General features: G+C 49.7%; 2 protein-coding genes across 2 annotated transcripts in view; one reads left to right on the top strand and one right to left on the bottom strand.

The window, feature by feature from the left end:
* Positions 1 to 5,190: 5,190 nt before the first annotated feature.
* WSB1 (WD repeat and SOCS box containing 1) lies at positions 5,191 to 12,813 on the bottom strand. Its single transcript, XM_039720801.1, has 8 exons — positions 12,279 to 12,813; positions 11,172 to 11,440; positions 10,180 to 10,311; positions 9,662 to 9,762; positions 7,388 to 7,560; positions 6,991 to 7,104; positions 6,769 to 6,876; positions 5,191 to 6,311 (listed from the first exon to the last, which is right to left on the bottom strand). Exons 1-8 carry the CDS (start codon positions 12,536 to 12,538, stop codon positions 6,152 to 6,154), a joined length of 1,317 nt encoding a protein of 438 aa, XP_039576735.1. The 5' UTR covers positions 12,539 to 12,813; the 3' UTR covers positions 5,191 to 6,151.
* The window catches only part of NF1 (neurofibromin 1), an 83,299-nt gene continuing 70,968 nt past the window's right edge, over positions 12,706 to 25,036 (top strand). Inside the window, exon 1 of the mRNA XM_039720890.1 lies at positions 12,706 to 12,717. Within this exon, the coding sequence (XP_039576824.1) occupies positions 12,706 to 12,717 (12 nt within the window). The remainder of the gene's footprint in view (positions 12,718 to 25,036) is intronic.

Raw genomic sequence — 25,036 nt, 5'->3', positions numbered from 1 at the left:
CAGAGTGGAGGTGCTGCAGGAATCTCCCCTCCAAACCCGGGCCAAACTGCGGATCCCCTGCAAACACTCCCGCGGGGGTTCTTGCAGGCTGGAGGAGCCGCTCTGCTCCTCTCTGGCCTCCGAGTCTGCGTGCAGAGCACGGGGAGCCGGGGTGAGCGCCAGGGCCGCTGCCGGGAGCCGGGAGCCGCGGGGACCGGGATCGGGATCAGGATCGGCGACCGGGATCAGGACCGGGACCGGGATCGGGATCGGGATCGGGATCGGGATCGGGATCGGGATCGTCACTGGGATCGGGACCGGGATCAGGACCAGGACCGGGATTGGGACTGGGATCAGGACAGGACATGTGCCCAGGTGTTCCGGTGAGCGCCAGGGCCGCTGCCGGGAGCCGGGAGCCGCGGGGACCGGGATCGGGATCAGGATCGGCACCGGGATCAGGATCGGGACCGGGATCAGGATCAGGATCGGGACTGGGATCAGGATCGGGACCGGGACCAGGACCAGGACCGGGATCGGGACTGGAATTAGGACAGGGCATGTGCCCAGGTGTTCACAGCCCCCGTGCCCAGGTGTGCAGAGCCCCCGTGCCCGGCAGAGGGCGCCGCACGCCCGGCAGGTGCCCGCGCGCGCCCGGAGTCCCTCCCGGGATTTGGGATTGAAGGATTTGGGGTTTGGGTTTCCTCCCCTTCCTGCCCTCCCGGGCCTTTCTCTTCAGGCACGAGGGTACAGCGACAAGCCGAACCAATTCCAGCTTTCCCAGAGGAGCTGCCCAGGGCTTCGCCGAGGTCACTGGGCACAGTGAAAACTCGTCAGGGTGCCCGCAGGGTCAGGGCTGGTGCGGGGCTGCCACCTCACTCCCCTGGCACTAGGGGATGCTGAGCCTGTCAAGGCACGGGGCCTTCAAAATAATGTGGTGCCTCGGTACCTCTGGACTAGTGCTGCAGAACTAATTAGACATCTTGTTCTCAAACATTTCTCTAGAAATGCAACAGAATTGAGCTCCTCTTGCTTTGAGAAGGGGTTCAGCTCAGATCACTTTGCTCTGGAAATTGAACATTTAAGAGCATTGGTACTTGGTGTGAAACCATGAGACCAGAGCAGAGAAAATCAAGGCAGCAGCAGAACTGCTGAATGAAGGCAAGCCTCTGGAGCAGGCCCTGCAGACTGACCATAAGGAACTGCATTTCCATTTGACATTTGTTTGGAAAGCGTCATAGGCCTGTGCCAAAGGGACTTTCTGACATCAGGGAGGAAAACCAGATTCTGAGGCTGGCCACAGTTTCCTTTAGAATCCCTTTCTGTGCCTCATTTATTTACCTCTAAGTGAGGGATTATGTTTTCTGTTCACATCTTTGTCTCTTGTCTGTTTAACTTAGGAGTTGTTTGGATTAGAGAGACTTCTTTATTAAAGGCTTGGATGCTACTGTAGTGCACAAATGAAGATAGTTCAAACATTTCTAGGTTCCCATAAATATTCCAAATATTATTATCCTTACATTTCTCCATAAATGCTACTGAGTTATGTTTTGTTTAAAGTGTGATTTAAGATAATTGGTTAGTCAGAATACTGGCTTGTTTCTGAATAATAAGTAGTTAAGAATTTCTGCTGTTGAAGCCAAGAACTATTATAGATTCAAGAAAAAATAGGCTAAAAAAACCCCCTCAGCATTCTATTTCTTATTAATTACTAGACAGAAGTGATACTAAAAAGAGGAAACCCTTCTCACCACACCACAGTGCACAGAATGTGTTCCCAGACAGCGTATGAGGATCCCTGTTCAGGGGAGTTTCCTTGGGCTAAGAGCGCCACAGGAAAAGTGTAATTTCAGAAGTTCTCCATCCACACAGATGGACATCTTGAATTCATTTCTGTTGCAGTCTGCTGCCAAAAGAGCTCATGATCTGGCCTGTGTACCATGCTGTGGACAGTAGCAGCTCTGTCTGATGTGGAGCTGAGCTGCACAGAGCTGCTGGGCAGGGTCTGATCCTGCTCTGGGGCTGTGCTGGGCAGGGTCTGACCCTGCAATGTGTGTGTGTGACTGGCAGGGCTGGGGCTGTGCTGGGCAGGGTCTGATCCTGCTCTGGGGCTGTGCTGGGCAGGTCTGACCCTGTGTGTGTGACTGGCAGGGCTGGGGCTGTGCTGGTGTTCAGAAGCTGCAACTCTTGTGTTGGCCAGATGCCATCTGGCAGCTCTTCAGCAAACACAAACCTGTGAGCAGGTCAGGCCCAGCTTCTCTAATGTCTCATGATCCAGTGGACACAGTCAATAATCCTGGGGATGCCAAGGGGTCTTTGCCCCTTCCCCCAGGAGGTAAATGCCCTCCCAGTTGCTGCCTTCCCAGTGCAGTACTGTCACTGTGCAAGCACTGAGCTTTTCCCAGGCTCCAGAATAACCCCTGGCAGGGAGTTGGGCACCACTGTGTGTGAGTTGCACACAGGCTCACATGGATGGGGGCACCCATCCCCACATCAACCCACAGAGATACACGTGTGCATCTCAAACTTCCCTTGCTTTATTGCAAGCCTTTGCCATGAATATGCCTCATTAGAGCCTGGTCAGTTGTTGCTCAGTTATTGCCATGATGGACTCTGTTTAATTAGATTTTTTTTTTTGTAATGTTGTGCTGGAGTCAGGAGAGGATTCTCTAGGCAGCAGATGAAATTCATCTGTGAGACCACTAAGGTCAGAGAAATGGCAAACTGCAGGCCAGATTTAGAGCTGATTTATACAATCACAGAAGAAGCATGCCACCCCTGGTTCCTGTTTGTTCTCAGAGCTTGCCAGCTGTAGGTGCTTCACATGAGTATCAGACTATCTGAACTTCTGGGATCAGCTTGAAGGAAAGCACGTGGCAAGGTCAAACCTCCCTTAGAGGCCTTGGGGCTGAGTCACAGACCTGTTGGAAGGTGGGGAAGGGACTTTCTCAGCTGCTCCTTTTCCTTACGTGCCAGTGACCTCACAAAAACCAGCACAGCTCCCTGTGCAGCAGCAAACACGTATCTCAGTCTTGTGACATGCCACATCAGGACCAAAGTTCTGCCCAAACTCTTCTCACTGCTGTTATCTGCAGTGGACCTTGGAAGTTTTTTTTTGTTTTTTTTTCCTTTCCTCTGATGCAATTAAGATGAAGCAATATTTTAAGTCTTTCTTCTGGACTTGTTCCTTCTGCAGTGACCACAAGGAGCTGGTCATAATTAATAAATATCATCAAAACATCCTAACAGCTCCTGGGCAGTTGCCCCAGAAAGTGTGAATTTACACTGTTAATAGATTTTTCCCCATCTAATTTCAGTTTAAGTTTTCCATCCTGGCATTTACTCTGGTACAAGAGTTTTACTACAATTGCTGTTGTATCAGGAAGCAGATTGATGATCTTCCCAAAGAAGTGCTTGCCTTTGAAGCAGGAGGGGAGAGGAGCACCAGTGACCGTAGTGGCTTGGTGAAATGCTCTCCATGAGCTGCCCCGGGGTCACACAGGAGGGGCAGGAGTCCTCAGCTGCACAGCTGGAAGATGGAGCTGTGTCAGGCACCTGAAGAAGTGGGCAGAACTCTCCAACTGAATGGGAGAAGTTCCTCCCGTTAGTGTGCAGGGGGCAGCAGGAGTTTGTGTAGGCTGAGAAGTGAACTCCGAGAGGGACAGGGGATTATGATTTCTGTCAGGGAGCCCCAGTGTAGCAACTCTTATTAGAGCCCGTAAATAAACATTTTTCTCCTTGATGCAACAAAGCACTCAGCCAGCTGCAACAAAAGTGACCATTCAGAAGCTTCTAATCTCATGTTAGAAATAAATAATATCTGCCCCAGAACTTCTGTCTGGAATTAGCTGATTACACAAGGCATAACCTTGCTGATAACTAACAGTGTTATCGTGACTTATCTGAAGTTTACTCTGGCTTTCTTTTGGTTCTAGTACATCAATAATTAAGGCTGTTCTGGTCCAGCTCATTGCAGTGGGATTTGGGTGTGGAGCAGTGTTTATAAAACAAACTTGTCCTTGTGCAGAAGCCAGCATCCCACAGACACCCTGCCTGCCTTACTCAGGTGGTTCTAATCTGAAATAATTACTTGGCTAAACAGTTTCTGCCTGACACCTCTACAGATTTCCCACGGGATCTTACATAACCTCTGTCCTTTATGAGACTATTGTAATATATAAGGAAAAGGTCACAGGATTCATCCACCCTAAAGTGCTCCAATGGAATTCCTCATCCAGCACTGAAACAACAAACCCCACACAACACTTAGCAGTGTTATTCAGTCATGATTGAACTAAGATGCCATATATGAATGCAGAAAATAAAGAGCATTCCAGAGAAACTTCCTTGTGGCTGAAGCTCCAGTTTTCTCTTGGCCTTGCTTCTCTCCATCACTGTTTAAGAGCCACTGCAGGCAGTGCCAGAGGCACAGGCCCCCCTGTCCCCTGCCTCCTGAGCCCTCCTGCCCCCTGCCCCCACCTGAGGGCCAGCCTGGATGGGCTGTGGGGACAGAGCTCTTTTGTAGCTCCATGGTGTTGTCCTTGCTCCCTTCCCCCTGACAGCAGTCACTGAGCCCCGGCTGGGAGGAGCCCTGTGCCTCGCCCTGCTGAAGGGCCCAGCTCTGTGCTGTGGTCACAGCTGGGGATGCTGGGGATCAGGCCTCACCTTGTGGTGTCCCACCAGGGCAGGAAGAGGCTTGTAAACGTGGTACATTATTATAAATAGCCTCACTAATGAGGAAAGCTTGTGTACTTGGTCTAACACTATCATTTGTGTCCTGGGAGAAAGGTTAGAGCAAACAGAGGAACTCCTGCAGGCACAGCTGGAGAAGCAGCTTTCAGAGGTGGTGAAAGGGGGAGCTGGGATGTTGTTTTCTTCCTCCACTTCCATAAATCATTGCTTTCGGTGAACCCAGCCTGAGGGGACCCTTCAGTAAGCCTCTCCTGCAAGACCCCACACTGCAGTCCTACTCACTGATCCAAGGCTGGAACTTTGATCTTGCAGAATCAGGCTCATGGCAAGCCCAGCTTTTAGATCAGCTCATGAAGGTGCTTAAATAAGCAGATTTTCAGCTCACACATGCTTCTAACACTGTCATGGCTTTAGAGAGCCCTGTAAGCATCTGTCTGGGAGCACAAACCAGGCCTCATCAGCTCAGCCTGGAACACTGCAGCCAGACAGTGTTGATAAATCAGTCACCAAAGAAGATACCAGAAAACTTTTATGCAAGTTTTTAATACAAAATTCAACAAAAATATATATAATCAGGCATTTTATGCAATGCATACATTCTTTATATCTGCAGGTACAGATAAATAACAGAAGGCAAAACCAAGTATTTTGCTTATCTTTGGCCATTAACCAATAATCACCCCCAAACAGATATTATAGGGTTAAAGGATAATAAACTGAGTCTGCAAATGTCTCTCATTACAGACACAGTATCAGGCAAAAATACAGTAGTCAGATTTTCAGAAATGTAAGGAAATAGTTCTCTAACACTGCCCAATACTGAATTTCACCTGGTTTGCTGCTATGGAGCATAAGGCCTTCAGCTGACTCAGGCATGGTCCTGGGTTACCTTAGATACACTGCACCCCTTTTAACCTCCTGCCCTTCCCACATACTGCTCTCTACAAAGCCACGCTGTACCTCCTCACAAATGAACTAGCACAAAGTCTGACCTGGGGGCAGCTTTCTGCACCCCAACCAATGTACAGAAGGAAGCTTAACTGCTGTGTAAGTCAATAGTTTTCCTACCTCAGTGTGCCAGAACAGCTGTCCTTCCACTTACAGCTCAGATGCATCATGGCTCTACCAAAGCAATATATACATGAGACACATGAAAAATCATACAAGCAATTTTAAAGGTACACTGATAACATGTAGCAGCTTATGTCTATATATGTACATGTTTTCACAGTTACATTTTAGAAAATTGAGAACACCAGGAATACTTCTACTGTGTTTTCTATAAATAGTAAAAAAAATTACCTGTCAGGCATTTTGATAAAATAGTATTTAGGTTATCACTTTAAATAGCTCTTGAAAACCTGTAGAGTTTTAAGCTTAAAGGCTGTACAGTTTGAGGATTCTGTAAAGTGTTTGTAGCCAGTTTCAGCAGCTGGGCACCTCCCAGTTGTTGGTTTCGTTTTTTGTTTTCTTCTCAAATGACTCAAATCTGGTAACAAAGGAACTCCAGCACCTTGCCCGGGATAGGCAGGCTCCTGAGCTGGCTGCTGGGCATCACCCTGCGGATGGCCATGCGGCACAGGTGCTGCAGGCTGCACACCTGCCTCGGCGTGGCCCAGAAGTACACGCTGCCATCCTGGGTCCTGCACAGAACACAAACCCTCCAGGTTATTCCATGGATCCAGCTCGGCCTGCTACCAACTCACACACACAAGGGGACTTGCTGGTGCTCAGTTCCAGCTGCCCCAGATCCTGATTTACTCCAGTTCCTGCAGCAGCACAACAAGCAACTTGTCTATGCAACTGGAGATCTGCAGCTGCTACTGCTGTGCCACCTAACACACAACAACTGCCCTTGGCTATCTGATGGGCTTCTTCCAACCCTCATGTTTTGGGTCTCTCACATATTTATTTTTAAAGATAAGAAATGAGCTTATCAGCTGATTGATTTTACTGCTATTCCAGGGAAGTTTAAACAAACAGTACCAGTCAGAAGCACCAGGCTGCAAGTCAAACTGAAGATTTTCAGAACACTGAGCCACTGTTTTCAATCTCTTGCGTTACCTTTGTATTTAAAAAGGAAAAGAAGTCTGTACTTGCCCTGCAGCCAGAACACTGCCATCAGTAGAGAAAGTACAGCAGAGCCCATTGTTCAGAGGTGCAACTTGTACAGGGTATTCTTCATCAATTCTCCAGAACCTCACCATTCTGAGAGGGAAGGACAACACAGGAAGTTATCAGAGTGGGGTTTTAGCTGTGCTTGGTGTTTTCTGCATGCTGCACAACAAACTAGTGTGGGGCAGCAGCCCGGGGCACACTCACTTGTCGTCGGCCAGGCTGGCCACGTGCAGCCCGTCGTGGCTGAAGCACACGGAGCGCACCCAGCGGTCGTTGGCGCCGCCCGCGAAGATCGGCGTGGGCGGGGGGAACAGGTGCCTGTGGGCAGACACGACAGCCTCAGCAGGACAGCAGAGCCCGGGCACGCACAAACAAGCAGTGTCTGAGCCGTTCACCCTGGATTCGGGACTGGGGACTCAACTGCCGTGGGCTCTTCAGCCTTCTTCAACAACTCAGTGCACATTAAAATACCAGTGCTGCAAATTTGCTCTCAGCTGGAAGAACAACCTCCAGCTTCTGCCACTTTAGGACTTCCACCAGCCACTGCTCATTCCCGAGCCCACTCTGGGAGACAGTTTCCAGATCTGACTGCTTTACTTACCCAAATTCCCTAAGGATCACTCCAATATGTGGGTCCCAGACATAGACTCGAGTATCGTAGGATGCAGTAGCCAGTAACGCTCCATCAGGAGAGAACTCACAAGCTACAACATCATTGTGATGGCCTTCAAGTTTCCGTAACATGGAGTATTTATCCATATCCCAGAGGAAAACCTGCAATTAAATGAGCTGATGTTATAGCTCTGCTCAGAGAGGCAGTGAAGCATTTAATTTGTTTTTTTAAGTATAGCTAGTCTTATTTAGGATTATACTAAAATCAGGTATTATGAATTACTACAATTAAGAAATATGCTCAGTGTCATATTCAGATTAAAATCAAGGTTTTTTAAAAAATAATTAAAGCAGACATGCAAGTTCTAACTCAAATTTGTTAAATGTTATTAACAAAATAAGCCAAAATATAAGATAAAGGCAACAAATTTAACCATGTAGCTTACTGAAATTCATGTATTACAAAACTATTTTATTAAAATATTCAGAAATAAATAGTGTTAAACTCTACAGTCCCCTCTTTTCAGTAACTACCAAAATTTTAAGAAATATACAGACAGAAAATGTAAGGTTAACATATTGTTACTCCAGTGGCATCCCTTTGAGTTTAAGATCACTTGTTTACAATTGCTTGGATCACCAACGTCAGCCTAGGAAGAGAAACAGATACTGCAAGCAAAAAGAATTTTCACAGCCAAAAGTTATGTCTTTGGCAAAACAACAGGGAAGTCTAACCACATTATTAGAAAGAATTTAGTCATTTAAAATCAAGTCAACAGTAACAAACAACATTAATATTACAATTTACCCAACTAATTGCACAGCGTATTGTAAGAATTCATAGACTATTACAATATTTTACATGCAGTTGTACATTATATACTATCAAAATAAGGACTGTGCAGAATTACTTAATAGGAACTATCCATGTACTGCAGCATGGTTTTACAGGAATATGTCTTTAGCAAAAGCTGTTACATCCCTCAAAGAGCTCACTAGCGGCCTTGATTTTTCCCTTGACAGTTTTACTGCACAGGTTAAATTCTGACATCTTGGCTAAATTTATGTTTGACCAAACAAACTCAGCCTTAGTGCCTCCCATACCTAACTCTGAACTATTTTAGAATCAGTTATAAACACGTTCACTAATCTTTCCAAGGAGACCCCAACATTCTATAAAACCGCTAACTGAGTTTGAGGAGTCAGTGTGTTTCACTGCTGTGAAAATTATTACAAAAAAAAAACAACAAAAAAAAAAGCAAGCAAGCAAGCAGACAGTGGACATGGAGCAGCACCTGCGTACGTACAGGACCCCTTGCAGCCGAGGGCAAGGTTACTTCGTCCTACGGTACAGACGGTACAGCTCGCCGGGCTGGCGGCCAGAGCTGCCACTCTCTGCCCGCCAACACCACTGTGCTCCTCAGAGTGGTGCCAGCTTAACTCAATCACACCAATATTGCTGCCACCACCTGTGACAGGGAAAGCAAGAAGCTTATGGAAAACACACAGCCTCCAGACAGCAATGTACACATCCCCCTCTGCTCCACTACAGAGCCAAACCCCAGAGCGCGGCTGTGCTCGCCGCGGTGGACAGTGCCTCTGAGCACTCCCGCAGCAGTGATGGCCACTGCCTCAGCTGGGCTTTTGAGGCTCCACCACACTGCCTACAGAGCCCCTGCAACCAGGCTGAACTCCCTTTCTGGTCTGCCCTAACTCGTCAGTGCCAGGAGTAGCTTATGGCATACATGCATTACCTGCACTGCTTTCAGTTCTCTAGCAGGGCATTAGGATGGAAGCAAAACCAGTGTGCTCCTCTTCCCTCTAACTCTCAGGTACTACTGCCATTGGTAGGGGGAGACAGAAGTGTTTTTGTTCAGCAGGAAATGCCCTGACTGGCTCCAGCTTTGGGAAGTCTTTCTCATTGAGCATGAAATAGGAAGGACAAAGTCAAAACCAAAATAGTTTTATGCATTAATCTAAGTATCTTTTAAGACTGGCAGCTTTAGTGGTCTTTGTTTTATGCCATGACCCTGTGCAGACCTATTTCTCCACACTTACAGCCTCTTCAACTAAAAGCAGTGCAAGTTCCATTCACAAATCAGGGTCTCAATGCACCATTTGCCAGTTTAATTTCATGCACTTTCACATCATCATCAAACATTAGAAGTTCATGACACCGAGCACAAGCTTAATGTTACTGAGATTTAAAATGATTATGCACACAATTCGGGCGAATTAAGGAACAAGAAACTCTGACACATACTGCTTTACTAGCTCCAACAGAACAGAGGATGGAGGAGTCTGGAGAGAATGCACAGCCATACACCCAGTTCGGATGGCCTCTCAGCACCTTCATCATGTTTCCTAAACAGAAAGGCATTGCTGTAAGGATTGGTTAAATACTACAAAATTCAGATGGGAAAGCTTTTCAAGTTAGTTATTTCTTTGCGAAATTTTGTATTATTTTCCCAAACTTCTTGCAGAGTCATTCTACACAGAAATAAAACCCCTGGGATGAAGCCTCTACTTCCATGTCCCTATTCAGAAAGGTCACTTCATGCACTCAGCCCAAAACCTGCTTCTGCCTCCAGGGCTCAGACAGATAAGGAATTCCAAGGGGCTGCAGAGTGAGTGACTAAATAATTCCAAGTGCACAGTGAGTGACTAACAGAACATTGCAGTTTTTAAGCAATCCTGACCAAACTGAGTCTAGAGCAATAAAAGAGGTGAGTACACGGGTGCTTCTCCCAGGTATAAGAGCAGATAAAGCCCAGACATTACCATCATCTTTCAGGTCCCACACTCGCAGGGTTTTGTCTCTGGAAGCAGACACAAGAATCAGGCTGCCATCGGGGGCAAAGGTTAAATCTCTGACAACTTCTGTGTGGTCCATCAGGTTAAGGAGGAGTTTTCCTGTTACATGAGAACACCACAATTTAACATGAAGGACTATTGTACTTAAATCAAATGGTTTGTGGACACAAATACTGAATATAAAATTACTACATGTAAAGACAATTTTCTTTGCAGAAATGCTGCCTACAATGAACAGCACATGGATCCTTTCACTCTCCTGTATCAAGAGGTAACTCCTGGAAAAGCTACAAAATCTATATACTAGAACCTCAGAAATAAGGCAAGACTTGTCTTTTGATGGACATACCTGTTCCAATCTTCAATTTACAAGGACAGATGACTCAAGTCATTATTTTTCTGAACTGAGTTCTCTCCAACCGAGCAGCTGTGCTACCAGCAAAATGGAAAGTCCCTAAGTTCAGATTCAGTCTTTTGGAGTCATTAATTTTCTTTTTAAAAAGAAGATAAAAGGTCCTTATCAACATAAGCCAGCAATTTCATGCTTTTAAAGCATGGTAAAACTAGGAAGACTGTTGAGTAAACAACCAGTGTATGTACGCACACATTTAATCATTTTGCGTCTTCCATCTCTCACACCTCAAAGCATGATGTGCCTCTCTTGTTCCTTTGGCAGCTTTTTGTTACTTCTAGTTGCAGGAGCTCATGCTTTTTAAAGATTTTTTTCATTTGCATTGAAGGTCAGTTCCCAGTTACACGATTCCTGGTGTGTGCCAACAATATTATTACTGCAAGAAGCGTGAGCTGGCACCTGGGCGTGACAAGGGACGTCTGGACAACGCTCTCAGGGACACAGGCAGTGCTGGGGGTCCTGGGGCAGTCCAGGAGCCCGACTGGACGCTCCCAGTGTGTCCCTGCAGCTCAGGACCTCCCTCTGCCCTCAGCTGCCCTCCACTCACCCGTGTAGACATCCCAGATCTTGATGCGGCCGTTGTTGAGGCCGGTGGCGAGGAGCAGCTGGTCCTGCCCGAACTTGAAGCGGTGCCACTCGATGTTGACGCAGCGGCTCTGCTTCTCGGGCACCGAGGAGCCGAAGGCCAGGCTCCACACGATGTCCCCGCAGTCGATGACGTGCTCGCAGGGCCTGCTCTTCTGGGCCGCCTCGCTGCTCGGCCGCGGCAGCCGCGCGCTGCCGGCGTTGGCGCCATTCTTGGTGCCGTGCAGCAGGCTGCAAGGCAACACACAGCACGGTCAAACAAACCTTTCCTGGGCCTCATGGGGCCTGCGAGGTGTCAGGATGTACATCCCTGAGGTGTAAAACGGTGCGTTTTCACTTTAAAATTAGAAAAGTGGCTTTTTCTTATAACTGAGAACAACTGCCAGCACATGGAAACCTTCCAACACAAAATAATGCTAATACTCTGCAGTTTTACCTCTGTAGAGAGCAAGATACTAACTTAACCTACTGCAAAATCCAACAGTTTCGAAGCATTTACAGAAAAATGAGCCACAAAAATTTCCAGAATTTTCTGCTAAACAGTTACTGAGTGTCCAGCACATGGAAAGCAATTAACCACCCCCAAACATGGGTCAGAGAAATGTAACCAGCTACAAAACTGCAGTGGCCAGCTACCAACTTTGCTAACATGCAACCTGCACGTGCCAGTAAAATGTGTGCTTTGGAACTCCACTTGCATTCGAACAAGGATGATAAGGAAAGAGGTCTGCCTTTAAGTAAATTTCTAAAAGGTAAAGCCAAACAGCATTGTGATAGGAAGTGTAAAGGGCCAGATCTGCCCACGTTTCTAAATTCCCTTTTCACACTAACTTCCTCTTATTTTAGAGTGTCTGAATTGATTAACAAGTCACTCCTCCACAGGCTTTGTGAAGTTGCAATAGCTGTTCCTCTTGCTGGCCATACAGGAAGAGACAGAACAGCTATTATTTTAAGGAATTCATTTCTCCCCAAGGTGTCAAATCCTACAAGAGCAACACATGCGTTTTAACAGATTTGAAGCTATCTCCTGTTTTTCAGGTGCACCGAAAGCCAGAGCAGTTTCTCTTACAAGTTGTTGAGGCACTGTGCCCAGGGGACCAGCTTCACTATGCGATGTCCCTGTGACCACGCCAGGTACGAGCCATCGGGAGCGAACGCGACCGTCCAGTTCTCCCTGCCGCACTTCTTGTCGAAGGGAGACGTGGGGGCCAGGAGCTCTCCTACCGTGCGCGACCGAGCTGGGGACAGAGGAGATCGTGAGAGGGAGACCCGGGAGGGGGACACCCGGGAGGGGGAGACCCGGGAGGGGGAGACCCGGGAGGGGGACATCCGTGTGCCTCCTCACACCGGCTGCCCGGGCACCCGCGCGTCACCCCGCTTTGTTTCACGGCGATCAACGCCATCGGGAGGGGGCCCGGTGTCACCGCATAACCCAGCAGGGCCGAGCCCCTGCAGGGGAACACGCGGTGCCGAACGGGCTGCTCGCACCGTGCGCGATGCCGCAGCCGGTACGGAACGGGCGATGCGGCCAGGCCCGCGCCTGCCCACGGCCAGAGAACGGGCCGGGGCCCACGGGAACGGCTCCGTGTGCCGGAACGGGCTCTGTGTCCCGGGAAAGGCTCCGTGTGCCGGAACGGGCTCTGTGTCCCGGGAAAGGCTCCGTGTGCCGGAACGGGCTCTGTGTCCCGGGAAAGGTTCCGTGTCCCGGGAAAGGCTCCGTGTGCCGGGATCCCCCCGTTACCCGCGGGCAGCCCCGGGCGCGCTGCGTGCGGGATGGGCGCCCTGCCCGGCTCTGCCCGCCCTGCCCGGGCCGTTCGCGCCCCTGCCCCGGCCCGCTGCCCGTGCCCGGCCGTGCTGCTGTCGCGGCCCGGCTCGCAGCCTGCCCCCGTCCTCCCGCCGTGCACCTCCCTGGTTCAGGGGCTGGAAGTCTCCTACTCTGTAGTGTTACTTTCTATACGAGTGTAGTTCAGCATTTAAATCCAGCAGGAGCTGGTTTATGATCAAATTTTGGATTTGCTGTTAATGAAGTTGTTCAGAAGGAGCTTGGAGAAAGAGATCCTGAGAGCCCCCCATGCTCTGTGATTTTGTATTAACATCTCTATACATCCCTCTCTCCATCCATTACCTCTTTTCTCTTTTTCCATATCTAAATTCTGCCCCTCTTTGGCAAAGTGACTCCTCCTTGCTCTGTCTGTGGACTTCAGAGAAGCACGCAGCAGGATAATTAACTGCAGATAATAACTGTGATTTCATTCCAAAGCAGTGGCCTCACTGGCAGGCGCATTGCAATAGCCATGCGATCAGCTATTCAGCTGTAGCAAGAGCCCGGAATTACCCCAGTGCGAGCAAGGCCAGCAAAGCATTATTTAAATTATGCAGTGATACAATGTCAAAGAAAGGAGCAGGGAGAAGTTCGGCATGTTCTTGATGATGTGACCACTAGCATGGATTCGTGCTGGCTTGTATAAACTCCCCTAGCACATCACAGAATTTATTTGAAACAGCACAATCCAGTTCCTGCTCTGTCCGTCCCCCACTGCCAGCTGAGGGAAGAGCCCTGAGCAGCTCCCTGCAGCTAATCCCTGGACAACTCCTTGGAACAAGCCAGTGAATATTGTGAAATGCTGCTTGGAATTGCTCATGGGTCGTGGATGTTTGAGCCAGGCCAGCCCAGAGCTGAGCTGACTCACGTAAGGATTCTCTGGAGGGTCTGAGCTTTGCTCAGAGCCAGCACACCCTGCTGACCCTGGGGGTCTGACAGCCAGCAAAATGCAGCTTTGGCTCACTCAGCTTCACAGGGGTGTTACCACACTGCTGCCTTTCTCACTTCTTGTTCTCCAGTCCACATTTTGTGCTTTATGGACACAAAAACAGAGATATGTAAAACCCCAGGGGTTTGCAAGCTTGTGAGAAATTGTTTGGTGTCACAAGCTGTCCTGGGGACATTGGTAGCACCTTCTCTGTTCGGGCTGGAAGGGCTTGTCCTTGTGTCTGAAGCCAGAGAGGGAGGGGTGAAAAGCTGTGTTCTGTCTGCAAGCTGCCAGCTCATCCCCTCTGCTCAGTAAAATGCATCTGTCCGAAATTCAGTCTAAACTTGAGATAAAGGAGCCACACTTTCCTTCCTGGGGACTCTTGCTGTGTTTATTTTCCTGGCAAGTGGCATATGCAGGGTGATTTTTCAGATGATTTTCAGTTGTTCCTGGGTGAGGTGTGGGATCCAGGGTGTCACAGCCCAGGCTGTCACAGCCCAGGCTGTCACATACTGCAGCGGGTGGCTCGGGCTGATTTATGGGTATTCCATTATCTCCCTTTAGGGATGCAGCTGCCAAGCCTGCACAGGGCTGCTCAGCTGGGAAGCTCACAAACTTGGTGCCATCTTTCTCCATCCAGTCTTTACTCACTGAAATAAGCTTTCATAAGAGAGAGGGCTTTTGTCCTTTTTGCCTGTCCTGGAAACACCTTCAGGGTTCCAGGCTATGGAGCTTTTCCCCAGGCTGCTGGAGCATCAGGACCTGGTGATTTCACATTCCTGTATTCTGACACGGTGAATTCAGTTCTACCTATTTTCTTTGCTTTGTCTTTTCTTTTTCAGGCCCAAAAGTGGTGTTCCTCATCCTCAATTTGTTATTCTATGAAGCACTCCTGGCAAATTAGTAACAGTTAGGGCCAGTCACACTTAAATCCGAGGTAGCTCATCTGTGCAATAGTGCTTGCCATTAAAAATTATGCTATTTTTAGTCTACACTGTTAATTATTCACAAGCTCCTGTTTGAGAACCTCTTGAGGATGGAGAAAGTTCAGCCTCAGGCCGTGGAGGCAGAAGAGAAGGTGAAAGGAAAACACAGAATGGAAAAAAGGAGATGGCAAAGAAGGTTGAGGAGGAAAAGTGCTCGCAATGAAGTGAAAGGTGAGAAGCAGAGGAATGAGACAGGAAAGTGCTGCCAGGAGTTGGATTTCAATGATCCTTGAGGGTTCCTTCCAGTTCAGGACATTCTGGGATTCTGTGATCCTAGGGAGGTCCAAGTGGCAGCTGCCCCCAAGCTGAAGGGTTAAAAACTCAACATGCAAGTAAAGCAACAGCCCAGCTCTGCAGGGAGCTGTTAGAGTGCCTGAGACCTTGCACACAAGGCTTTGCCAGCTCTTGCTCTGGCAAAATACATTTTGAATATACATTTTCAGAACTCTCAGCAGTCTTTGGCCCTGAGTGTCCTTCCCCCCTGCTGCAGCTGTGCCAGGAGGTGCTGCTGGGCCTGGCACCGAGCTGTTGCTGCATTTCCCGCAGGTGTTGTTGTGTGCCTGGTGAGCAATACTGGCACCGCTGTGGCCCTGGAGAGTTTGCAGTCTAAACAGACAAGGCAAACAGCAGCTGGGAGGAGGAACAGGGGGATGAGGCCACTTTCTCAGGGTCATCATGGAGCAGTCAGGAGCATAACTGTGTGATTTTCCCACAGGCACCAGATAAGGCTGCCTCCCTTCCTGGAACTCTGGGCTGTCGTGTCTCCCTCCCCTTTTGTCCATTGCTCTGTGACCTATCTACCATGGCTTCTTGTGAGGAATTTGAGGTGATTCTAAATTGATGTTCATCTGGTACTTAAGGGGTTTATTTCAAAGGTCTGCTAAAAGAGTGTGCAGTGGATGGAAAAGTTGCACAGATGGAATATCAGACCATGGGAATTTTTTCTCTGTTTTTTTTTGGTCTCATTGGGATTTTACAATTTTTGGAGCACGTCTTTGGATATAATAAATGGAGCAGATGGCTCAGTGTATGTGGAGAATTCAGTGCTTCCACCATGAGTAGCTGCACTGAAATAACAGAGACAGAAGTTTGGGGTTATTCCTTTCAGATTCAAACCATCTCTTCTCTGTAAGCCAGCCATGGGTGCCTTGTAATGGAGCTGCTTGCAGAAATATCTGTGCTAAATTTACCCTCTGAGGGTACCAGAGGTCTTATCACAGACGGCTGAAGTGACACTGAGAGTTTTGAGCTGTCCTAAACAAGAGCAGAGGCAAAGGAAGCTCTGCAAGTGCTGAGGAGCCGGGTGCTCAGTCCTGCTCCCATCAGGCATTGGCCAGAGCGGGCTGGGGCTGGGAAGCTGCTGTAAGACCAGAGGAATTCAAAGCAGTCACATAACAAGTCAGAAAAAGGGCTGTGTCCTGGCCAGCTCTGAGTGTACAGATCACAAGACAGCAGAGAATGTTCTGAATTGTTCCAAACCCAAATGCTTTTGTGTTAATGTGAAATATTTACCATTTTTCTTTTCAAATATCTGACCCAAGGCAGAACTCAGGTTGCTGCTAACCTGGGGTGCAAGCAGTAATAAACTGCTGAACATGTTCACAATGGAATGGAAAGGATATTTTTGGCTGTTGGGTTTTTTTGGTTTTTTTTTTAATGTTTTTGCATTGGACTATCAGGATTGCGCAAACAGAGGGAAAATCAATGGCATGGAGGGTGTAAATGTCAATAAATCATCTATAAATCCAATTTATAGAAAAACAGGTTGTGTTTAATGGAAAAAACAAATGGGATGGACTCCCCACATTCTGTAGAGCAGATCAATAAAACAATGAGGAGAGAAGAAGCCAGCTTGTTGGGAATTGCAGGGCTGTGTGTGACAGCTTCTGCCTGGAAACAGCCGAGGCTGCATTCCTGCTGCGGGGAGTTGGGAAAGAGCAGCTTGCTTGTAGATAAAGAGTGTTTGCTCACAGATCAAACAGCTCGAGGTGGGCCTGAGCTGGTGTTGAACTGAGCTTGAAAATATTTGGGTGGCTTGTGTCCAGCCCTGTTGCTACAGGGAGCACATGCAGAGAGCTGCAGAGGAGCTGCAGAATCTGAGAGAAATGGACAAGTGGAGGTTGGACAAGCAAATTTCTCCCAGTCCCCATTTGTGGTTTGTAAAAATGCTGTAAATAGGTGTAAGAGGAGAGAACCCAGAGCCTTCCCTTCTGTGGTCCCCTGAGGAAGCGTGGCTGGTGTCACCCTTGGTGGTGACACCCGTGACAGACACACAGGGAGGGAGCTTCCAGCAGAGCTGCCCGTGCTGGACCTTCAGGGATGGCCCCTGCAGGTCTGGCTGACCCAGCTCTCTGCTCCTCACACTCCTGTGCAGGTGTAAGTGCTGGTCTGCTCACAGCTTTCTGGGGCTGCCAGAACACCCTGGGAAGAGACACAGTTAAACTCACACTGCAAATGGAGCTGTGACCGTGTGCATGTGCCTTGTGAGAGCACAGCCCACTCCACAGGTAAAGGAATAAGCCACAGCAGCACAGACCCCGCTGTCTGGCTGCCCCACACCACACCACAGGCTTTGTTTCTTCATGTCAGTTCCTAAACAGCCCTGGGTGCAGAGGCACCAGGGCAGTGCCTGTGTAATTCACCTCCTGCAGCACCTTTCTCTGCACTGCACGTCTGGCTCTGATCAGCCAGCCAGGGTCACTCCAGTGAGTCTGAGAGCTCTTAAGGGAAGGCCCTGCCCTCTGCATTAACGTAATTGCAGGTTATTTGTGAGATTCCTTCCATGGCTTACTTCCTGAAGGTCTGGCACAGAGATCCGGTTTTGTAATTTGAGCTCTAACGAGTGGCTGGATGTAATTATGGGCTCCATTATCCCGGCAGCCTCTGTAGCATGGAAAGTAAAAGCTCAGTGTTGCCACTAGCACTGAAAATACAGCAGTTGGCAGCTAATAATTCCCTTGTGCAAGCAGTCTGTGGGCAGTGTGTACACAGGTAGGACCCATTTTCACTGGGGCCTGCTCTGGTCTGTTTGTAAGTGTTTCCCAAAAGAAGCTGATGAGATTTCTGGTTATACTCTCATTATAGCTCTTCTGAAGGCACAGATTGTGCACGAAATGTGTAACAAATAAGATTAATAGGTTCCCCACTAAAGCAAAGCAGGATTTGGGGGAGCATAATTTACCTTTCTGCCAGGTGTCATACAGGGGGGATGAGCTGGACCTATGGACACAGGGATCAGCTGCAGAACAAAGGAACTCATGGCTGGCTGAACACGGGGTGTCAAGGCAGCTGAACTCTGGGAAAGGCTCTGGGAATGCTCTGGTCACTGGGAAAAGGCTGCTGGGAACTAAAGACACTGGACAGAGAGCACATTTTTAAATTTGAGATCCATACATGGAAGTAAATGATGAATTGACTACTTGAATCCTGCCAGTCTAACACAAGAACATATTTTAAATGCAATTCCATTACATGATTTAGCTGGAGGAAGATTGTGTGCTGCACAGGTGTAACCTTATCATGTCCTTCCTTACTGAGCCTGGAAGCGTTGCCCTCTTGTCTTCTTTCTCTTGGAGCTGGCTTTTCCTGTCATGCTGCATACTCTGAGAGAGCTTGGCATTTTTCCCTGCCCTCTGCAGCTCTGGAATGCTTTCTTGCTGATTCTTAATGCCTGTTATGACTGCAAGTAAGGCAGAGGTGGTGCCTTTGTTTCACTGCTACTTTTAAGTCCCATGGTGATATTTGGGGAATCCATGGACCTGCAGCACTGCACAATCACACCCACAAAGAACAATGAGTCCAAAGATGCAAAGTGGGTTAATGACTCCTTACAGGGTCAGGTTCAGGGGTAGGGCAAGGACAGTTATTAATGGCCAGCGTGTGATTCTTCAACATTGTCATTGCCCATGTGGCCAGAGAATTAAAAAATAAATGCAAGGACTGGGTCTGTGTGTGGATACCAGCTGGGAGCTCACCAGGACAGTGCAAATGTAACCATGGTGTTCACAAGAGCAGCATGGCCCTGGGGTAAGCTCTGTCCCCAGCTTCCAGCTCCATTTAACAGCAGCTCAAACACACCATGACCAAGGCCTCTGTGCTCAGCATTATTTGGAAGCCCAGCAAAGCAGCACAGATTTTATCCAAAGGATATTGCCATGTACCATCCATCCAAACCTCTGGATATCTACTGCAAGGAAGCTTTTCTAAGGTTTTATTTTAGAAAAGCTTGTGTGGGCTTAAGCAGCAGTTGCAGCCAAATAGGGCAGCATCAGCTAATGGCATGAGTCATGGGGAGGAAACTGAGCACCAGTTGGGGAAAACTCTTCAGTAACAAAGAATCTTTATATTCATAAATTCATACAGGCTGACACGAGGCTTACACAGAGGTTGCTTAAGAAGCAGAAAATTCAGTTCTGGTCTTGACATTTTCCCAATTCTTAAAGACTTACCTTTCCATCAGACAATTCCTTTCCCTCATCAGTCCCTCCCCTAACCTGAGTACTTCAGAAGACAGAGCAGGGAGGAAAGGCAATCCCTGATGGCTGGGCTGCTCTGGTGGCTCTTCTCCCCAGTGCACTGCACTGTGTTTAAAGTGAGTTAAAATAAAGTCCAGGTGTCCCATGTGTGAACCTGCAGGTCTTTGCTATCCCCTGACTCCACCCGTGCCATTAAATCCCATTTCTGCCCCCAGCCCTGGGTCAGAGCTGAACTGGCAGGAGCAGTGCTGTGCTGCCAGCAGCAAAGGCCACGTGTGATGGATGTGCTGATGGCACTGAACCCAAATCCTCAGATTTGGCTCCCAGACTGTGTGAGTGTGGTCTAAAATCAGCTGATCTAAGTGAGAAATCACTTGCACAGGTTTTTACACAGTGCCAGGGGGAAAAGTGTCAGGCCCAGTCTCGTGTTGTGCAAATTGAGACTGGTTTCAATTGCAGGGTCCCCAGTGATGGGCATTCCCCGGGGCTCCTTGGGTGTGAGCAGCCTTTGGGAGCTGATCACGAGCACTGGAAGGCTTTCTGGAGACAAGCTGAATGTGATTGTAGGAGAATTCTGCATTGCTTGCAGTGCTACCACTGTAGGATGCAGGGGAGATAGGGACCAAGAACAGGCTGAGAGCTCCTCTTGCTGACCCTGTGGTGTGATAAACAAGAAAGGAAACAAAATGTCAGGGAGAGGAAGTGATAACCTCGAATTATCCTTTGGGGCAATGTTCTAATCTAGGCTGAACTGATTAGTCATCCAGAACAATTAAAATACTGCTTTATAATATTTAAGTAACTTAACCTCTGCAGTGACTGTCATATGTGGGGATGGCATTACTCACCGGGGAAGGGAAAAGAAGATACACAAAATGATCTCATTCTGCTGAAGTCTTCAGAACATGAACACATACACTGGGAGCGATTGTGATCAAACAAACTTCAACTGGAACTCGACAAAGAGCTTGTTTATAGCTCCGAGGCAAATGGGCAGACACTAACAGGGCTGTGGCCCTTTCCGTGCAGGCATCAGCCTCCACTTCAGAAAATATACTGTTCCATTAAGTGCAATTAGAATATCTGAGCTCTCACAGGCCCTGATAATAGACTGACTCTTTTATCAGATCAAGTACCAGGGATTAAACTCCTGGTGTTTTGCATCCAAATGAGCTTTCTACTGGAACAGAAATACTTGCTTTTAGAATTGATTGTGTGAAACATCGTGCTACCATTTGAATGATCTCTCGATGACTGGACTTTCTGGGATAGAAGTTCCAGTGTGAGTATTTTGTACAGAATCCCTAATAGTCAGATCATTTGCTGGCTCTGTTCTTGTTTGACAGATCCTGTCGCGGTCAGGGAGGAACAGGGAAGCAGAGAACACAAAGGAAAACCCGTGGTTTGTTCTTAAGAAAAGCTTTCTCCACGTTTTGCAATGCACCCACGCGTGCGGGTGAGTCCGTGCAGCAGCTCCCGGGGAGCACGCGAGCCCAGGGCCGGGCTGTTCTGTGCAGGCAGCCCGGGCCCGGGGCGTTCAGCGGCCTCTAATGCCCTCTGATGGACGGAGGGATGGAGCGGAGCGGCCGCGGCCCGCGGGGAGCCCGGCGGGGCTGGGGAGCGCTCCGCCCGGAGCCCGGCGGGGCTGGGGAGCGCTCCGCCCGGAGCCCGGCGGGGCTGGGGAGCGCGGCCCTGCCTGCCCCGGGGAGCCGGGGGAGCCCGGCCGGCCCTGCCTGCCCCGGGGAGCCCGGCCGGCCCTGCCTGCCCCGGGGAGCGCTCCGCCCGGAGCCCGCGCTCGGGGCTTCGCAGCTCCGGGGGCTGCCGCCTCTGACTGAAGCCTGGCGGAGCCTTTCCTTCCTCCCTTCCTTCCTCCTTTACTGAGGCTTGTTTGTCTGGCTTCTCTCAAGGAATATTTTTGACCCTGATGGCAGATCTGGCACAGTTCCACCCCAGTGACCATCAGGAGTGGGATCAAACCTGTGCCTTACAGAGGAACACTTCCAGAAGGGATGGGAGCTTTCTGGACCAAAGCACATAAATAGAAATTGAAAAGTGTCAGTCGGCATGTTTGAGCCACTGCTGGAGTGTTTGACAAATGCTGGTGAAAATGAGAAACTGGGATGGGAGGAATGGAGAGAAAACAACCAAAGGATGAAACACAGCCTTCAGGAAGTCAGAAGGAAGAAAGGTTAATAGATAAATAATTTGAGTAGAAAAACAAAATAGAGGAAAGCAGAAGATGTGAGAAGGGGAAAAAAAAATCCATGTTCTCTGGCAAGAAGCTAAGTGTCACCTCCAAGAGGCAGGTCAGGTGTAATACCAGAGAGGCCCAGATCTCCTGGGTACCGTGTAGGTGATGTTCAAGAAATTCACTGAATCTGAAAGGGAATGCACCAGAAAGGAAGGAAATGCTGCAGGGCTTCTGCCTTTGAAGGGGACTTTATTGGAGGTGGGGGTGTTAACTGATGGTATCTGTGACACAGGATCAGCACCTTCCCTCCCAGCAAGGACAAAGTGAGAGCTGAGAGCTCCCTGACGTTTTCCTGCAGGCCTGGCCAGGTCATTTCCTACGTATGCCTCGACCTTCTCATCTGCCTCCTCATCCTCTAGCTCAGGCAAAAAGCAGAAGTGCCAGAATGCCTCCAAGGAAGTGATTCAAGGGGCGTTTTGGGCTGGATTGAAAACATCCGTGGCTGGAAATTTCACAAGGGGGACTCTTCCCACATAGATAAATTTCCCACTCACACTTTATGGCTTGGCTGTTCAGGCTCTAAACCTCTGCTGGGAGGGAATAGAGACATGGCAGGGACTTCCCTGTGCCAAGTGACTCCTACCACTAGTGCACTTTGACAGCCACAATGGGAAAGTTTCAGTGAGGAAAAGCCTTTGGCATTCACAGCAAAACCTGACAACACTCTGTGCATGCCTCAGGCTGCAGTTCCTTATTTTAGTTCACATGGAACTTAAGGAAGTGCATAAAAAACCCTTGCTAAAGTGTCCTTAAAAACCCACCAGCAGCAGGTTGTCAAGAGCTGCTGGAGAAATGGTGCCACCACTGAGAGCTCCCAGGAGCTGGGAAAGGTTTGTTCAGCAGCACCCAGCTGGCTGTCACAGGCTGTCCTGTCTGCCTGGGGGGGCAGAACCTGCTGGGGTCTGGCACAAAAATTAGCAGTAGAGCTGTGGGGCTTGGGGACAGCACTGGGAGAACGGGGCTCCAGCCTGGGTACTGGAGTCTGGGGGAACACTGTGGGAATTTCCAACGCTGCCATTCAACCCCTGTGTCTAAAATCTGGAATACTACAGAAATCTTGATTGCTTTTAGATTTGCTTTGGGAAAAACACTGCCAGAAGCAGGAAGAAGCACTGTTTGTTTGTTTAGTACATTCTGAAGGGAAGAAATAGCCTGTCCTTTCCTACCTCAGCCAGGAGTTCCCAGGATGCTTCTCTCAGATCTAATCATACACCCTGGTTTCTTTCTGGCATTTTGGGACATGTTTTTCATAACCATATCAATCAGCTGGAGCATTCCTGCCCCTACATGAGTGATTATTGTTTGGATTTTGGCAGAACGTGGAGATCCCTGTGAAGATTGAGGCTGGATTGCCTTCAGTGGAGATGATTACACTGAGGGGGCAAATCCAGACCCCTGGAAAAGGGGGACATGATCACAAGGGCCCAGTGGGGTCGGTCCTGCCTCAGCAGGGAGACCAGCCCTGGGTTTAGTCCTGGATTAATAAACCTTCCTGGGGAAGGGCTCTGCTCCACTGAGCCCTTGGGTGTTTTGTGTTCATCTCTGTGCCTTTGGTGTTGGTGTTTCTGTTCTCTGCCTTTGCACTCCCTGTGACAGAGCCTTATTCTTCAAACAATTAATGGGGGCTTTTTCCTTAAGTGAAATGTTTGCGATGGATTTTTGTCTTTTTATAAAACATCTGCTCTTCAAAAATTTGCTGTCACCCAAGTTCCTGGATTGGATGCTAGAACGCAATGGAATGGCTTGTGCTGTAATTACAAATTACAGGAGTGTTATGGCTCATTATTTACAATGAAAGTTAACTCAGGACAAACTTGGTATTGCTGTTGCTGCTAATAATTCCTGTGTGCTGTGATAACAGCAGAGTCTGTGAGCCACATCAAGGCCCTGGCTGAGTGGGGGATGTAAATTCCGTTTGATTCTCCAGTTCTTCTGCCAGTTTACGCACTGTTCCAGAGCCCTCACCTCAAGCTGCATCTTTGTTTATACCACCAGAATTTCAGCGTGACTCTGCTATGAAGGAACATTGTTTGTACTCCTGTCTACCAGAAGGCAAACAAATCAACATGTCCAAGGAGGACAGCGGGTGTTTATTTGTGTCACCCCACTTTCCCGAGTCCCAGCGGGCTGGGCACGCCGTGCCACGCCCGGATCTGACCCTGCAGCTCCGCAGGGAGCACGCGGAGGGCAGCGGAGTTCGGGAACTGGGGAAGTTTATGGGAATGCCGGGGGTGTGCTCCAGAGGTGACACAGCTGGGCGTGCCAGCCTGAGACTGCAGCCGGTGTCACACGGCCGGAGGGGACACACCGGCCGGGAGGGAGGGGACACACCGCCCGGGGCCGCCGTCTGCCGTGAGTGAGGCTGCGGGCACCGCGGCGGGCCGGGCTGGCCCGGGCCCGGTCCCGGGGGCGGTGTGTCCGTCGGTCCCGGTCCCGGTCCCGGGGTCGGTGTGTCCGTCTGTCCCGGTCCCGGGGGCGGTGTGTCCGTCTATCCCGGTACCGGTCCGGAGGTTGGTGTGTCCGTCTGTCCCGGTCCCGGGGGCGGTCTGTCCGTCTGTCCGGTCCCAGGGGGCGGCGGCGCTCCCGCCGCTCGGGGGTCCCGCCGCTGCCGGGCCGGCCGCCCCAGTGCGGCGCATCCGTCGCTGTGGCGGTGCGGAGCGGCCCGGCTGCCCCTCGCCGCTGTGCCCCGGGCTCTGTGCTCTCCGTGGGCACTGCTGGGAATCCGCGTCCTTGCCGTGCCTCGTGGGGCTCCCCCGGAGGCAGCGAGGCCCCGGGGCCGGGCTGCGGAGGCCGAGGCGCTGCCGTGCCCCCGTGCCAGGGCGATGCCGGTGTGCAGCCCCAGCCCCCGAGCGCGGCCCTGGGCCGCCACCGGGGCTTCCAGCCTGCCTTCCACTGCAGCCGTGGGTATTTACATCCCCCTGCAAAAGTCACACTGGCGGTTCGGAGAAGGATTTTCTGAATGGAAGGCAGAGGGATTTGTTGGCCTTAGGCTTTTCATTTCTCTGATCCGCCAGCAGGACCTGCTCACTGGGATTAGGCGGGTGAGCCCCGCTGGGGCTGAGCCCGGTGCTTGCACTCCTTCCTGCTCCCGAGGTGCTTTCCTGAGGTGGGGAAGCTCTCGGGAGGCTCAGTGATCAGTTCCCGTGTTGTTTGTCTCATTGTGCCCCTCTGTGAGACCCTGCTTGGTGTAAATGCATCAGAAACGTGGAGCCCTCCAGACTGAGCCTTGCTTGACCTGTGCTGCAGCTGTCCCTCAGTGCTGCTGGGCTTCAGCACCCTGCAGAACGATGTGGCCTGGCACAAGAAAAACAAGCTGTTTCTTTTTACATTCATATAAAGTTTGTTTTGAAGAGGAAAATATCAAA

Source organism: Passer montanus, unplaced genomic scaffold (genome assembly GCF_014805655.1).
Source record: "Passer montanus isolate IOZ18808 unplaced genomic scaffold, ASM1480565v1 scaffold44, whole genome shotgun sequence".
Taxonomy (NCBI): domain Eukaryota; kingdom Metazoa; phylum Chordata; class Aves; order Passeriformes; family Passeridae; genus Passer; species Passer montanus.
The sequence above is the reverse complement of the archived record's forward strand: the minus strand, read 5'-3'. Positions and strand labels throughout refer to the sequence as shown.